This window comes from Miniopterus schreibersii (assembly GCF_964146895.1).
Source record: "Miniopterus schreibersii genome assembly, chromosome: 6".
NCBI classification, from domain to species: domain Eukaryota; kingdom Metazoa; phylum Chordata; class Mammalia; order Chiroptera; family Miniopteridae; genus Miniopterus; species Miniopterus schreibersii.
This window is the reverse complement of record NC_138107.1, coordinates 49,780,933-49,797,254: the sequence shown is the minus strand read 5'-3', so window position 1 is coordinate 49,797,254 and position 16,322 is coordinate 49,780,933. Positions and strand designations below refer to the sequence as shown.

General features: G+C 34.2%; 1 protein-coding gene across 6 annotated transcripts in view; it reads left to right on the top strand.

Moving 5' to 3' along the window:
• The window catches only part of ASCC3 (activating signal cointegrator 1 complex subunit 3), a 219,494-nt gene that overhangs the window by 127,295 nt on the left and 75,877 nt on the right, over window positions 1–16,322 (top strand). For 5 of the 6 annotated variants that reach the window (XM_081140696.1, XM_081140697.1, XM_081140698.1 and 2 more), the window contains exons 23-30: window positions 663–761; window positions 1,922–2,090; window positions 2,674–2,894; window positions 4,297–4,382; window positions 5,772–5,938; window positions 6,049–6,194; window positions 6,322–6,442; window positions 8,587–8,729. In XM_081140696.1, coding sequence (XP_080996822.1) covers window positions 663–761; window positions 1,922–2,090; window positions 2,674–2,894; window positions 4,297–4,382; window positions 5,772–5,938; window positions 6,049–6,194; window positions 6,322–6,442; window positions 8,587–8,729 — 1,152 coding nt within the window. Of the gene's footprint in view, window positions 1–662; window positions 762–1,921; window positions 2,091–2,673; window positions 2,895–4,296; window positions 4,383–5,771; window positions 5,939–6,048; window positions 6,195–6,321; window positions 6,443–8,586; window positions 8,730–16,322 lie in introns of those variants that run through there. The other variant, XM_081140701.1, reaches the window with a different exon arrangement.

Here is a 16,322-nt window from a genome sequence, read left to right as displayed (position 1 = left end):
TGAGCCTGCCCTTTACCACCACCTATTGTAAGGGGGGAGATGCCATAAGTTGATTGGCTTATGCTAATCAAAATTTTTGCAGGAAATGAGGTCATCTCCTGAGTCACTTGAAAGAGATGAATACTGAATAAAACTGGATTTTTTTAGGGGGAAAAAAAGAAAAGAAAAAGGAATGAATATACAAAAGATGGTATCTATCCAACGGAATATGATTTGTCTATAAAAAGAAATGAAGTACTAATGTATACTCTAATATGAATGACCTTGAAAACATTATAGTAAGTGAAAGAAGCCAGACAGAAATGACCACATATTAAATTATTCCATTTATATGAGATGTCCAGAATAGGCAGATCTATAGAGAAAGAAAGTAGATTGTGGTTGTCAAGGGTTGGAGGTTATGGAATAGAGAAAGATAAGTAGTGACTGCTAATGCATACAAGTTTTCTTTTTAGAGTGATGAAAATGTTCTAAAATTAGATTATAGAGGTGATTGTACAACTCTGTAAATATATTAAAACCATTGAACTCTATTTTAAATGTAAACTTTGATATGTATCAATAAAGCTGTTAAAAACAATGTGTACTGGTTATATAAACAACGCTATATTCCTCATTCGAGTTATAATGCACATAGTATAAGGATACTATTTCTCTTCTAGGTCCATGGGACAGTAGGAGAACCCTGGTGGATTTGGGTAGAAGATCCTACAAATGATCATATTTATCATTCAGAGTATTTTCTAGTTCTTAAAAAACAGGTAAATATCTGTGTATGGCTAAATCCTTATTATGTTGCTATCATAAATGGAAAATATAAACTAACAATTTCTGCTTTTACTTATCTTTCTATAACTTCTAGTGTCATTAATGCTTTTTTTTATGTTTGAGTGGTTTTAAAAGAAAACAGTAAATGTCACAGTATGATATATCCAATGTGCTCTTAGTTTGAGAAATTGAATTATACTCATTATCATGGTTTAAGGCATGGCTTTCAGAGGGTGGAATATGTAAAATAAGTGGGATAAAATATATAAAAATAATAAGAAATAAGAACTTTAGGTGATACATAAACACTGTACTACATAGTATTAAATCACATTGTGATTTTTTTAAAAATTTGAACACAAAGCACAGCCTGATTTAAGTAAATACAGTGGCAAAAAGGATAGGAAAAAAGGGGGGGGAATGAAATCCGAAAAAGGCAAGAGACACATAGTAGAGTGAGATTCTTAAATGGGTCCGTCTAATCTTACTGCCTTAGAAAAGGTAAGTTTCAAATTAACATTTCACAACTCTCACTTTCCACATATAATTAACAAAACAATAATCATCAGATATGGCATTCCTTTTAAAATTCTCCATAAATTCCAAATGAAAGACCTAATTTGATGCTGGCATGTCTGACTCTGACGCTTCATTCCTAATTTCTCTTTTTACCAAAGAGAAAGCAGGCTTCAGGCTGGGAGTAGCAATAGAATTTCATAGCAGTGTTTGTTTTTATTGCATTTGTCTTCATAATTACCTTCTATTCCGAGTGGTTCTATTTTTCCACTTAAGTAAGTGATCAAATTTGAAGAAAAATATTAAATAATAATCATGCAGTTAAGTAATTGAATGAATAAAGTTTGGGAAATTCTGATAAAAAGTCGAATTGATAACTTGTTAATTCATGATGCTCTGCATTGTAAAAAATGTAAATTGAGTATTAACTGTTACCTTCTGTTATATCAGGTGTCTTAAGAAGGGAACCAACCACAACTTTCTGAAGTACTTGAATATATCAGCGATTTAGAAATCCAAGATGTTTTCTTTATCTCTAGTGCATATTATTGTAGATACCATTATTTTTACAATAGATTAATAAGACCTTTCTGATATTAGACTATCCATATTCATTTTAGACTTTATTTCACATTAGGTCATTAGTAAAGAAGCTCAACTACTGGTATTTACAATCCCTATTTTTGAACCTTTGCCTTCCCAATACTACATCCGAGCCGTGTCTGATAGATGGTTAGGAGCCGAGGCTGTGTGTATTATCAACTTCCAACACCTGATTCTGCCAGAAAGACATCCTCCCCATACAGGTAACATATTGAATAGTAGTTTGAATCGTTGATGTTCCAAAATTAATGCTTTCGTTAATGTTGGAAAGTGTCTATGCTTTAAAGCTGAATCTGAATCAAAATCCAACTTAGAATAACTCAGGTCCATTTTGGTTTCCATTGGCTAAACCAGCAGTTCACTTGACCACTCTAGTTTTGTCAGTTGTCTAACAGATCAAAAGTAATTTGTTATAGTAACTATTCTAGTACTGAAGTTTGTGAATGGCTCTCATTTCTCTACAAATTGGAGATTTAGGTTTTTTTTATAACATGCATGCTTTTATATGCCTGTCATTCAGATTACTTCCCTGATTAGAAAAGAAATATGGCATTGTAGTTGGCTTATGGGGAACTCCTCCAAAAATTGTCCAGTGGGTCAACATTATAAATGTGGTAATGGGGAAAAAAGGTCTGCGACTATCGTATCAGAATCTATGTTAAACTTTTTTCCCCCTCTAAAGAATTAAGGTTTGTTCTAATTTATTGCTAAGATACAGTGTGCAGTATTGTGCATATTTTCCAGTTATTTGTTTAATAGTACCTGATGTATCTTTCGCCTTTTCAGAGTTATTGGATCTTCAGCCTTTACCAATCACAGCTTTGGGGTGTGAAGCATATGAAGCCCTTTACAACTTTAGCCACTTTAACCCTGTGCAGACACAAATATTTCATACACTGTATCACACAGACTGCAATGTCCTGCTCGGAGCACCCACTGGATCAGGAAAGACTGTTGCAGCTGAATTGGCCATTTTCAGAGTCTTCAACAAGTACCCTACTTCAAAGGTCTGTTTGAAAGAATCACATGCTTACATTCAATTGGACAAGGCATTTTATAATCTGTATACTAGCCCGTTCACAATATCCTGGCAGGATTCAATGAGTAGCTTTGTTACTCTCTTGGGAAATATTTCTGGTTAGTGCAGGGGTGTTGGGCTTGGCAGAGGGCAGCGGGGGGGGGGGGAGGGGGCGGTGCTGAGTATTAGAATAACTGGCCACAAGAAAATTTATTTTAAATTTTGGAGTCAAGTTAGATTTATAATGTACATATTGGTCCTCAGATGTCCTTTCCTCATCATAAGATATCTATACTTTTTGGTATTTCATTATAAGATACCTAATTCATAGCCATATTTATAAGATATATAATGATTCATAATCCAAAGTCTTTGGCTATGAAGGAAATACAAATACTTTAACAAATACAGTTTGATTATACACAGGAATGTAGAGGTAGCTTTTATTCTACTTTTCTCTAAATGACCATATTTTTATGTAATGTAAAATAACATGACAAGTCAAATAAGCATTGATTTTAAGTGTTCTTGAAATATGAAGTACTCACAGTTTAAAAACATTTTTTAAGAAAGCTAATTCATATGTTGTGATTGGAATTATGTGCTATTTTCGTGATTTTATGATTTCAGAAATGTTTTAACTTCCTTTTTTAGTGACTTCCAATTAGTGGCTTTTCTTTCTTGCTTAGTTTTCCTATTTCTCTGTCTACTACATGATCGTTAATCAATTAAGGTGACTTGTTAATATACCAGCAGAGCTCTACTCTAAATTTGAAACGTTTTAGAAAGGAAAGAATTATTTTTCAGTGAATAATCTGTAAATTTGGATTATTAGGACCAGTTGTTTTTCAAAAAAATAAAAGACATAACACCTAAAATAGATGTATAACTGACATCTTCCATAAAAATCTACATTAAAAGTCAAATAAGCAGATTATTTCTATTCTGAATTTCAAAATTAGTAGCTTTTTTGTAAAAAAAGTTACAACTCATATAACTCTTGATTATAATTCCAGGAAAACTTATTTCATCTGACCCCTAATTTCTCAGTTAATATATTATCTCATAAATTTCTTATTTTTTTTACATTATGTTAGAAGATAATTTTACTGTAAAAAAATACTTCTTAAAAAATTACCTTTGGTGCTTTTTAGAAAATACATAAAATTTTCTGTCAATATTTTCATGATGTATTATATTTCAGTCTTACTTTGGATAAGTGTAGATTAAGTTAATGACTTTTTCCCATTAATTTAAAATTTTAAGTCTTTCAGTATTAAAAGATACATTTTAAAACCACACTGTCATATTTTGATAAATTTTATGGAGTTTACCTTTATTTGAAACTACTAACATATTTTCATGAGTCTTTTTGCCCCCCCCGCCTGTAGGCAGTATATATTGCACCCCTAAAAGCTCTAGTACGTGAAAGAATGGATGATTGGAAAGTTAGAATAGAAGAAAAACTTGGTAAAAAGTAAGTTCTTATTTTTTTCAAATGATATTCTTTGGATAATCTAAAGGAATCAACAAGTAAAAGATATGCATAAAATGAATGCTTTTATAGTGATTTCCATAGTCTTTTATTTAAAGGTATTGTAACTACTACTAAAATGTTATCAATATTCCCATTGTTTTAAGACTGAAAGATAAAATTCTTTAAATTGTTTCATTTGAATACTTTTATTGGCAAGATAATTTTCTCAAAAATTTTAAATCTAAAGCATAAGAAATATTTTTTCATACCATTTCAAAACTGCTTAGAAGGCATTTTACATGTGGATAATTTACCAAACAGTAGAAATTCTTTAAAGGGTATTACTTTTTAAACAATAGTTAAGTATTACATGAGGTTATTCATTGCAGTATTGTTTTTAATAGCCAGGTTGCAGGTAACTCAAGAGTCCACTAAATAAATTATGTTTACACACAACAAAATAAATTGTTTCACTATGTAAAAGAAAGAGCTTTTTATATTTTGAAGGAATGATCTTTAGAGATACTGTTAAAAATGTTTTACATAAAGTATTCTACCTTAGTTTTAGAAAAATGGTGAAGAATATAAATACATGGTTGCTTCAGAATGACAACTGGGTGACCAAAGAATAGACCTGTTACAGAGACTGTTCATTACATATTCTTTGAGTCGTATGAGTGCACTACATATTCCAAATAATAAGTAAAAGTAAAATTGAGTGAAAATAAGTAAACACTTTGGGAACACTACACTAGGAGTAACCAATCTTGCCCATTTTTTGTGTGTGTTAAAACATGTAAAAATTATTTAGTGATTTCCTAAAATTTTCAGTTCACCTCCAGATTTCCCTCTTTTTCACTATAAAACTGGGTGTGCTCATAATGAGGTGGCACATATTTGCCCCAGCTTTCCTCTTTATGTCCTATATGTTTGAATTAGCCTGTAATTTATACAGAAAATTTTAACCTAAGAAATGAAGCTTACACATAATCATACTCTTAATTAATGTCTCCTCTTAATGAGGTAACACTTTCCCTCATTGGAAAGGTGTTTTTTCCCACATATGGAGAAGGAGGTGTGAGTTCATCTCTTTAAAATCACATGGGCAGAGATTTTGTAAACATAGAGCAAAGTTTGACACGTTTCATATCTGCGTAAAAGTTAGATCGTTAGTGTTTTGAATTTTTATGTCTTTCATTTTATGGGAGGAAATCATCTTAAAATTCTTAAAATACATATTTGGGACTCAACTCACAGAACATTTCAGAAATCAAAGGGAGATAAAGTAGTTTTTAGCATTATAAAATTTTATTTTGAAAGATATATTTTTGCCTTTCCAAAGTCATATGTTACTTGAAACATTAAAGGGATAATTTTATTCCTCTCCAGAGTTATTGAACTAACAGGGGATGTGACTCCTGATATGAAATCCATTGCCAAAGCTGACCTGATCGTTACCACACCAGAGAAATGGGATGGAGTCAGCAGAAGCTGGCAAAACAGGAACTATGTAAAGGAAGTCACAATTCTCATCATAGACGAGATCCATCTGCTTGGTGGGTACCACTGTACTGGAAGCCATTTTACAAACTTTGGCTCTTGTACCTGTATCAGCCAACATCAGGATTTGTTAAAATTAGTAACGTGCATTGTTCTTACTTCCTAGGGGAGGAAAGAGGCCCTGTTCTAGAAGTCATTGTCTCTCGAACAAATTTCATCTCATCGCACACAGAAAAACCTGTTAGAATAGTTGGACTATCCACTGCATTAGCTAATGCCAGAGACCTTGCAGACTGGCTCAATATTCGTCAGGTACGTGGAAGATCAATAAACCAGGCATTTAATAATGGGGCTTAGGTGGCCTCATTAAGGAAGCACTATAACATGATAAACTTAACTATAAAAACTGAAAGTGGTTTCTCTCTCATTTTTACTCTAGATGGGCTTGTTCAACTTCCGACCATCAGTACGCCCAGTTCCACTGGAAGTTCACATTCAGGGCTTCCCGGGTCAACATTACTGTCCTCGTATGGCTAGTATGAATAAGCCTACGTTTCAGGGTAAGCTTTCAGTTCTTGTAATGAATAGCCACTGTTTTGTGTGGTAGCCTTTAAATGCATTCTAAGTAATTTGGGTTTCTTTGAAAGGGCGGTACTGCTCCACCTTAACTGTTAAGGATATAAATATATGTTGAATTAACTATTGAAAATTAGATTTATAAAAAAGATATTTGTAGTAGGATAAATGTATACACTTTTAAATAGTAATCAAATCAACCCAAAAATCTGTTAGGGTGTTTTCTTAATGTAGTTTGAGCAAATGATAAATAGAAGCCACAGTAAAAAACAGAATCACACAATCTTAATTTTTACCAGAATCCATAAAACTTACAAATCTCAGTACTTTTTTTGCTTCTGTTTTCTTTGTTTTGTTTTTTGTTTTTCCCTTTGTAAATTAGGCAAGCAGAAAAGATTTAAGAATAACACTCTTATTTTATAGAAACATGTTTTGTTTAGGCTGCATAAGGAATATTTATTATATCAATTAAAAATAACCTCCAAAATAAATTCTCTAATGTGAACGGCTGTTGATAGTGAGGTGACAGTTGTGAGGTGACTTTTTAGCTGCTGTAATTAGCCTTATGACAGAAGCAAAGTATTGATTGTAAACTAGAGACCAATCTTGGCAGTTCAGATTATTTACACCTCCACAGAAGCATTGTACAAAATCACTAATGAACAATAAATCTGCCATGCGCTGTTCAGGCACACCTGTTCTTGCAGCAGCGAAAATCCATTAAATGGTGAGGTTTAAGAAAGAGACATTCATTCACTGTTATGTGTACAAACGATACCAATATTGTACTAACGTGTATTTTAAACATTGTATCTCTAATATGATTTATCAAAGCATTGCCATTATATTCTGATAAACTGTGAGTGAGAAGATAAATGAGTTTATTTTTTAGAGTATGTATTATTTAGATTGCTTATATTTATTTAAGGAACGGATGATTGCATACCAATGATTGGAATGAAGCATCTTGCATTGTGTAAATCAATAGTAAATAACTGAAATACTTACACTGCTCTAGGTGTGGTATCGGCACAGCAGTTATCTTTATAAACTACTTAATTATACCTGTAAGGAATCACTATATTTCTTTGAGTTTAGAAATATGACTTTAGGATAGCTTTATTTCTCACTATTAGAGTATAAACATAGTCAAGGTCATATCAACATTTCCATTACAAACCTTGTTTCTTAGCCCATAAAAATAAATTCTACAGCTCACATTTGAAACAAGAAATTACAAGCAAGTTGGACTTTCTCATGTAAAAAATTTAAATATCTCTATTTTAAGAGAGCTAGGTAGAAATGAGTATTAATTCTACTTGTGTCATTTTACCAGTATTTTGGAGCCTGTCTATAGCAAAGAAACCTCACTTTTCGTTAGGTCAAATGATATATGTGGCTCTTTAAGTATTTTTTTTTTCAAACTATCATCTAATCTTGTGTGTGTCAGCTACCCACGTGCGGTCACTCAGATACGGACTCAGGCCTGGTGTTGTCCTCAGCAGTCTTCTACATTCTCTTGTCTTCCTACTGGAAACCTTACACTTTTTTAGAAAAGTGAAGGAAAACATTCTTCTGGCTTATCTCTTACTAGTTTACTGATACAAACCCTTAATTTTCCACCTAGTGGGAACAGAGCAAAACAAAAAGGAAATTTTTTTGGTTTTTCTTAGAGACTGTTCATCACCCTGCAGGACTTGGCTCTCTTTCCATATCCCAGGACCAATTAACTCTGTGATATCATTTCTCAGGCAAGCAGAAACCCAACTCAGAAATAGAAAATGCAGCCTAAGATTTAGTTTTCATGTACAGTTATTAATGGAGAGTCTCAGCTTTTAAGTGTCTCCTTCCTCAGCAGCTCAGAAACAGAACTGAGAACCAACAAATGAACTCTTCCCTGTCCCAGGCAATATGCTCCCTCAGGGCCAGCTACCTTCCCTTTACTGTCCTTTCTCAAATATGCTCTCAGCCCATCTAGTACCTCAAATAATGCTGTGTTTCATGACCAAATTAAGAATTCACTTAAATCACTCACTACATTAGCTTTCATGTATCCCTTTGATATTGTAATATATTCAGATTTCAGTGTGAGTGGCTTACCATTTTATTTTCCACAACTTGTCAACAGCAATTAGAAGCCATTCTCCAGCCAAACCTGTCTTGATATTTGTCTCATCAAGACGTCAAACTCGTCTTACAGCTTTGGAATTGATAGCCTTCCTGGCTACTGAGGAAGATCCAAAGCAGTGGTTGAATATGGATGAAAGAGAGGTAAGCAATATATTTGATTTCTACTTTATATACATGTGAAATTAGTTTGTATTGTAGTGTAATGGAAATTACTTATTTAATTATGTTTAGTTTTATTGTATAATAAAAGCTTAGTGTAACATTACAGAAATTTTAAAAATAGAGGAAAGATGAAATGCTATCACATTGAAACTGTTAATATTTTGATTTTTTTTTTCAGTATCTTTCCACTAAATATTTAGTTTCTATATCTGTATTTATCCCCATAGTTTTTCTCTTTAACACCATCACCTGTGTATATTTTAATATTCAATGAAGTTTTCATAATATTTGAGTGTTTACTACCCTCAAGGAACTCATTATCAATTTTGTAAGGTTAACCTTTTATAAAATATATAACATGACCATTTTTTAAAATTTAGAAATCACTAAGTATATAAAAATTAAAAAGCTGTTACTATCCTTTAACCAAGTAATAACCATCATTAACATTTTAAGCAATTATAATTTTTATATCTTCATAATTTACTCATATGACCACTCCACTATATTTTTCTGCTATAATTAAATAATTACATATCTTTGTTACTATAGGGTTTTTTATTTAGAATTATTTCCTCATTAAAGAGTTCTAAATTTAAAATTAATGGGTCAAATAATATGAACATTTTTATAACTTTTCATATATATTGCTAATTGCTTTCCAAAAGGACTGTACCATTTGATGTTATCACCATTGATGTATGAGTTAGCAGTATTTGAAAGTGACAGTTCTACCACATCCTCAGTTGTAATTTATTGATATAGATAAAATGTTACTTATTTTAATGCTTTAATGTGTGCCTTGATTTTTGTGTACTTGAACTTTTTTTTCATATATATTTTTACTAATTGTCTACTCTTTCTCTTTTTTGTCTCTTCATTCCTCCGGGCTTTATCTGTTGCAGGACAGTTTTTTTCTTATAAATTTGTGTGAAAGACTTAGCAAATTTAAAAACACACACACATACATGCACATCTAAAACTTTATACATCACTTTTTCCCATATATATGTGTATATATATATATATATATATATATACATATGTAATTCTATATATATATTACTCTTTCATCTGCTTTATTAATTAATTTTGCTAGTTCTAGTTCATTGATGTCTTTTTATCTTACAAGCTTTCTACAAATAGCAGTTTTTTCATTTTATATGACACAATCTGTAACTATAGTTCCTTGTACTCCTCAATGTAGACATTTCTCCTCCCTCCATAGGTTTATATATAGTGAGTTTCCTTTCTTAGACTTTTCCAGTTTAAAATAAATTTCCCTAGTTGGAGTTATGATGAAAAAGTAAATGAAATCAGTAACAAAATCATTGCATGGTCTCCCTTCTTCCTCCATATTGCCCCTTTCTCATTTCCTGCAGCCTGAAAACAGTAAAAACAGTGTTCTAACCTACTAGTATCCAGTCTCAACAGCTTGCATTTTCTCTCCTACTTCTCATGACTTCTTTAGGGTTAGTAGACTTGTTGGATGGTACTCTGTGTATTACAGTAATATGTTAACTAATGATAGTTAACTAGTATTTCAAAATGTTCTTGCATAGGACCATAGATGACATTATTTACTAATAGGTAGCTTACCTCAAAATTAGTTTCATATAAAAGATATCACATGGCTCCTTGAAGTAGAGTGAAAGCAATCATTTTATCTTTCTAGTTCCATCATTACTTTCTTAATATTAGTTGTATATGCATGCCATATGTTTTTCAAGATAATGATTTAAGATCAAAATAATTTTGTCAAAAGGTTTCTTGTCCTGCATTATTTAATTAGCATTCCCACATAATCACCCTGTTGTGTCTAAACAGTATCTTGACTTAGGAGGTGAATGCTGAAAAAATAGATGTATAGAATATTGACAGTTTAGTTTATGTGCAGCATCGATCTAAGCTCAATTTTTTTTCTCTTTTGTTACATTCCTAAAAGTGTTCCAAATGGAAACTTGTCTTTGATGTCAAGATACAAAGTACATGCCTATTGAACACATTTGGAGATACTGGCTCAAAAAATATATATAGGGGCTGTGCGTTTAGCACATATGTGACTCACATTAACCTCAAATGTGAACCTCATGTGCTCTTCCCAGGTACAGTACAACTGTACTATATTTTTTCATTTTATTGTATGAGACCAAAGGAACTATGGACAGGTCAGCCATTGTATAAAGTTACTTCTCTGTCTTCTATTTTTTGTCAGCACAAAAATTTCTCATAAAGGCTAATTAGAAACCATAGAATTTACTTGCATGGCTTCTGTTATTTTATAGAGTTTCACTGCTAAAATAGGACAGCTAGAAATTGTCATTTCCTTTCACCAAGCCTATCTCAAGACCAAGGCAACCCAGGCTTTGTTTTATCCCTGCCTCTAAAAACAATCACCTTTCAAATAAAAATTTCAGAGGGTTTGCAACTGATTATTATGCAAATTCAATCTGATTGTACCAAACCTACTGTAAAACAGGTGTTTCCATTGTTGAATCCCCTAAAACAACTTAAAATAGAAGGATGTTTTAACATTTTAATCTCTCTAAGAGTTACTTTCCATAATACCCTGGGCTAGAAGCTTAGTGCTGTTCCTGTTGCTGCTCCTTGTACCATGTCAGATTGGTGTTCTGTGGCAGGGCACAGGTACTCTGGGTAGGACTCTGGTGTTGACAGCTTGAGCATTCGAAGGAGCCAGGGTAAGCACAGGAGCAATTATCCTGTCAGCTTTGGAGCAGGGTGCCTGTGGAATGGGGCAGCATCGAAATCATTCTGCAATTGAGTGGTGGTAAGTTAGCAAGTGACCCTAGATATGGAGGTGAAGGGAAGGGGAGAAAAGAAAGCTATGGCAAATCTTAAGAAGATGGAGAGAAAGAATATGACCAAGGAAGAATATACATGTTCTAATTTATTTCTTAGTAAAGGCAAGATGAGTTATCCATCTATATTTTCAACCCAGTAAATTTTAATAAGTAAAGTATTAGGAAATACTTCATATGTATCATTGATGTGAAATATTCCAACATGAGGAAACCCCAAAAGTTATCCCTTTCATATTTGCCATTATGAAGTAATTGCATCTTGTTTGCAGTTGTTTCTTGTAATTTTAAAGTTCATGGGCATATGCTGCCATATCACTTGGATTCTCAGTTTGACAGCCACCGCTTGAACTAGGGGATAGTGTGGCAGGAATAGGCACACACATGAAGTGTTCATGAATTACCTTCCATGATATTCTTCCCTCTGGTCCTTTTATTTCTACTAATGGTACCCTCCTGCTGGACATACCTAATTATATGACTAGATAGATCAGATAGCATCCAGTTTATGATCAGCAGTGTCAATTGCAAGGTTACCGGCTATCACATAGTCAGGCACTCTTTCTCTCCCCTCCTCAAAAATATCCGTAAATAATAATTCTCTAACTTAAATCAAACACAACTCTTACCAGAATTTGTAAAATATTCATTTATTTAACATTTATTGAATGTCTACAATTGATCCCAGTTCTCAAGGAGCTTAAATGAAGAAGATAGAAATTTTAATATATATATATACGTGTGTGTGTGTGTATATATATATATATGTGTGTGTGTGATTAAATAGATAATATCAAATTATGAAAATTTCTGTGAAGGAAACCAATAAGAAATGAAATAGAATTAGGGGATGGGAGGTGTCTCTAAATAGAATGATGGTCAGAGAAGACTTCTCTAAGGAGATGACATTTTAAGCTGAGAATCAAAGCATAAGAACATGCTAGCTACACCAAGAGAGAGGATAACAGCATTTCAGTTGAAAGGAGGAGCATGTTAAAGGAACTGAGAAGATCAGGTCCGCTGGAGCAGCATGAGCTTGGAGGAAGGTGGCAGAAGTTGAGTTTGAGAGATAGGTAGAAGCCACTCATTCCAAGGTCTTAGACCCATGTTAAAGAGCTTGGATTTTAGTTGTAAGTACTACAGGAATGGATTCATTGATTCATTTATTAAACAGACATTTATTGAGCTCCTTCTGTGTGTCAGGTAATGTTCTTACCCTTACAGAATTAACATTCCAGTTATGATAGATAATAAGCAAACACGTCAGATTGTGACAATTCATAGTGAAAAAAATAAGCAGGGCCAAGGGAGTAGGGAGTGCTGAGAGCGGGAGTAGGATGTTGTGCTTTAATATAAGTGGAGAAGGCCTTTCAATGAGGGCATCTTTGAACAGAACAGAAGGAAGGAAACCAAGCAGATATCTAAGGGAGGGGTTTCCAGGGCATTAGAAGGTTGTAGGCTAGATAAGTTATATACTCCAATTTATATTTTAAGACCACTTTTGCTGTTTCGTGGAAAATGGGTGGAATTGATGGTGGTGACCTAGGGGCCACCTAGGGTGGTGACAGTGGGAATGAAAAGATGTGTTTTCAGCTAGATCCAGTAGTACTGTCTGATAAATAAGAAATGGAGGCTGAGAAAAAGAAAACAATGAAGAATGGCTCACCAGTTATTAACTCTAAACATCTGAGTAAATAATGGTGTCATTTATTAAAATGGGGAGGGCTGAGAGGACAGGATAGAAAGGAAGGAGGAGACAGGTTTGAATTTTTATAAAAAAGTTATATTTTGAACATGTTAATTTATATTTAGATTTTCAAGTGGAGATTTCAAGGCAATTAGATATAGAAAGTCTGTAAAACCCAGAGGATGTGAGATGAACTTGTGAAATTGAGAACTTCATAATAGAAGCAGCCTTTATTTTTATTTTTAATTGAATTTATTGGGGTGACTTTGGTTCACAGAACCTTACAGGTTTCAAGTATATAACTAAACAAAACATCATCTACACACTGCATCGTGCACCCATCTCTCAAAGCAGTCTCTTTCCGTCCCCATGTATCCCCCTTTTGCCCAACTCCCCCTCCCCCCGCCCCCCTTCCCCTCTGGCTGTCACCACACTGTATATATAACATATAGACCCAGACAACAGTGTGGTGATAGAAGTAGCCTATAAACTCAGGTGAGCACAAGAGTTCCTAAGACAGTGGAGAACCCGAGGGCAGGCCTTGAGGGACTCCTCAGTGCGAGCTAAGGCAGAGCCGGGAGCTGGCGAAGGGCCCCAAGCAGGCTGCGCGGTGAGGAAAGGGAGCGCTCTGAAGCGCTGCGGAGGAGAGGGCTTCGTGAGGGAAGGAGTGCTTGACCGCATCAGATGGTAATGGAGTGGAGCGCTGTGAGAGCAGAGAAACACCGGTGGGATTTAGCACTTGGATGTCCTGGAGGAACTTGGCAAGCAGAGTCAGTGACATGTTGTGAACAGAAGCCAGTGTGGAATGAATCGTGGAGTAAATGGGTGGGAGGGAAAGGGAACTAAAGCAAATAGGACATACAATTCCTTCTAGAATCTCTGCTCTGTAATTTAATTAATGTTAAAATTTAGCGCCTAACAAGTGTGGTCTGTTGGTTCCACCAGATATTCTGCGGTCTGGTCCCACATGCAAGGGTGAGCGGTGCTAGGATCTGGAGAGTTGCCAACCTGCACTAACAGATGAAAGAGCAGAGGGAAAGCCCTCCCTTTTGAGTGACTGTACTGATTGAAAGCTCAGAATACTGCCCTTACTTCATCACTCACACCTTGGATGAGATGCCGTATCTGGGGGGAGAAAGCAGAACCATGTCTGGATATGAGACTTCAGTCTTGCTTACATTCTCCCCCTCAGCTCCTCTAAGTATCTCACCAGTTAGCAGAGTTACCTCTTTCTTCCTTCATACTGTTAAAAACATAATATATATAAGGTTCGGTAGTATTCTCAGTTTTAGGCATCCACTGGGGAGTCTCCAAGCATATCCCTTGAAGATAAGGGGGACTACTGTACACTGAGCATTATTAAAGAAATGTGCTAATTAATAGTTTTTTACACAATGCTTCAAAGTGAATTTATGAAAAACTGCAGCATAGGTATACAAGAGCACAAGGGATACCTGGCAATACTTTCATGAAAAGTAAGATTGGTATTATTTTCACATGCCTAATAGTGAAGGGATTTTTAGATGCTTGAAAAGTTTATCATTTTAAGCTAAACATGACTCATCCACTCTCATTACAGGCAAAGCCTTCATAGACTTACAAATGAACTATAGTCTAGCTTTATTCAAAATCATCACAAGTTCAGATTTGGTGGAGTTTCTATTAGTGACATTTTACTGTAGTTTTATTTATTTATTTTTCATTCACCATATATCTGTTGACCTCTTTATATAGGTAAGAACCAGACTTTGAAGATGGACTTTGAGATTGTTGAAAATCAGAAATTAATTAGAGCTTAATGCAGGGTAATCACATTTTCAACTAGTGTTGTTTTTTTAATCAGCTAAAATAGATTTGGCTTGTGATGTAAAATTCTCATCCCAAGTGCTATTTTGATCAGGTCTCTGACCTCTTGACGACTGACCAGTAAAGAAACTATCAGGCTAAGAATATTAAGTGTCAGAATAGATATTATCTGCAGATTTGCTGTATTTGAACTCAGCGGGCCTCATGGAATATTTGTGTAATTAAGAGTAGCTACAAGATAGGAATCTATTAATTTTTATTTTGCCTCTGTTGATATGGTACATGTCCTTTTAAAGAAAGAGGCAAAGCTCTTATTATGCTTAGTAATAACTGGCATGCTGAGAGTGCTTTATAGTTCACTGAAGGCTTATATTATCTCATTTAATCATGAATTCTAGGACGGTTGTTCTTGCTATCCCAATTTTACAGCTGCATAAGCTGAAACTTAGAAGAATTAAGTGATTTGCTTATTAGTACAAGCATGTAAGTGAAGCTTGGGACCTCAAAACTAGGGTGTCTGGCTCAGAGCCTGTGTTCTTTTACTCTGTCAAATGGAATTGTAGACAACATATGGCCTAGAAAAAATGGAAAAGCCAAAGTGGGGTGTGTGCGATTTGACAGGGATGGAAATACAATAAAGATAAAGTCAGTAGCTATGATATCAAACACAGGCAACCAACAAGAGCTGTACCATTCTCAGCTCTGAGAGGGGATATTTTAGTTTATAAAAGAAGATAATTTTAGATACTCTTCATTTTTAGGCATAGGAGTGGATATATGCAAATAATAAAGAATAAGAAAATTGCAAATCATCTGCATAGAGTTCCCCAGCTTGTGAGTCTAGTATATTACTCATTACTTCTAATCTTACCTCTTTTTTTTGCACAGTGAGGCCCAGCCTTAAGCCAAATACATGATGTCATTACTTTAAGTAGTTATTTTAATATCCCTCTCATTCATGTGCTGAGTAGAGAGTGACATTGAGAGCTTAGACTGGAGTCAGGCTTCCTGGCTTCCATACTGACTGCCCATTACAAGCTACATGACCTTAGTGGGTTGTTTAACCTCTGAACCTCATCCTTTCATCTATAAAAGATTAATAATAATAACAATCCTATCCTGACAGGATTGTTGTGAGGATTAAATGCATTAACATATTTAATGTACTTAGACCAGGTCTGCTTCAGAATTAAATGTTCAATAAATGTTAACTGTTACTACATTGAATAATACCTTGTACACAGGTTCTCTTCTCTGAAA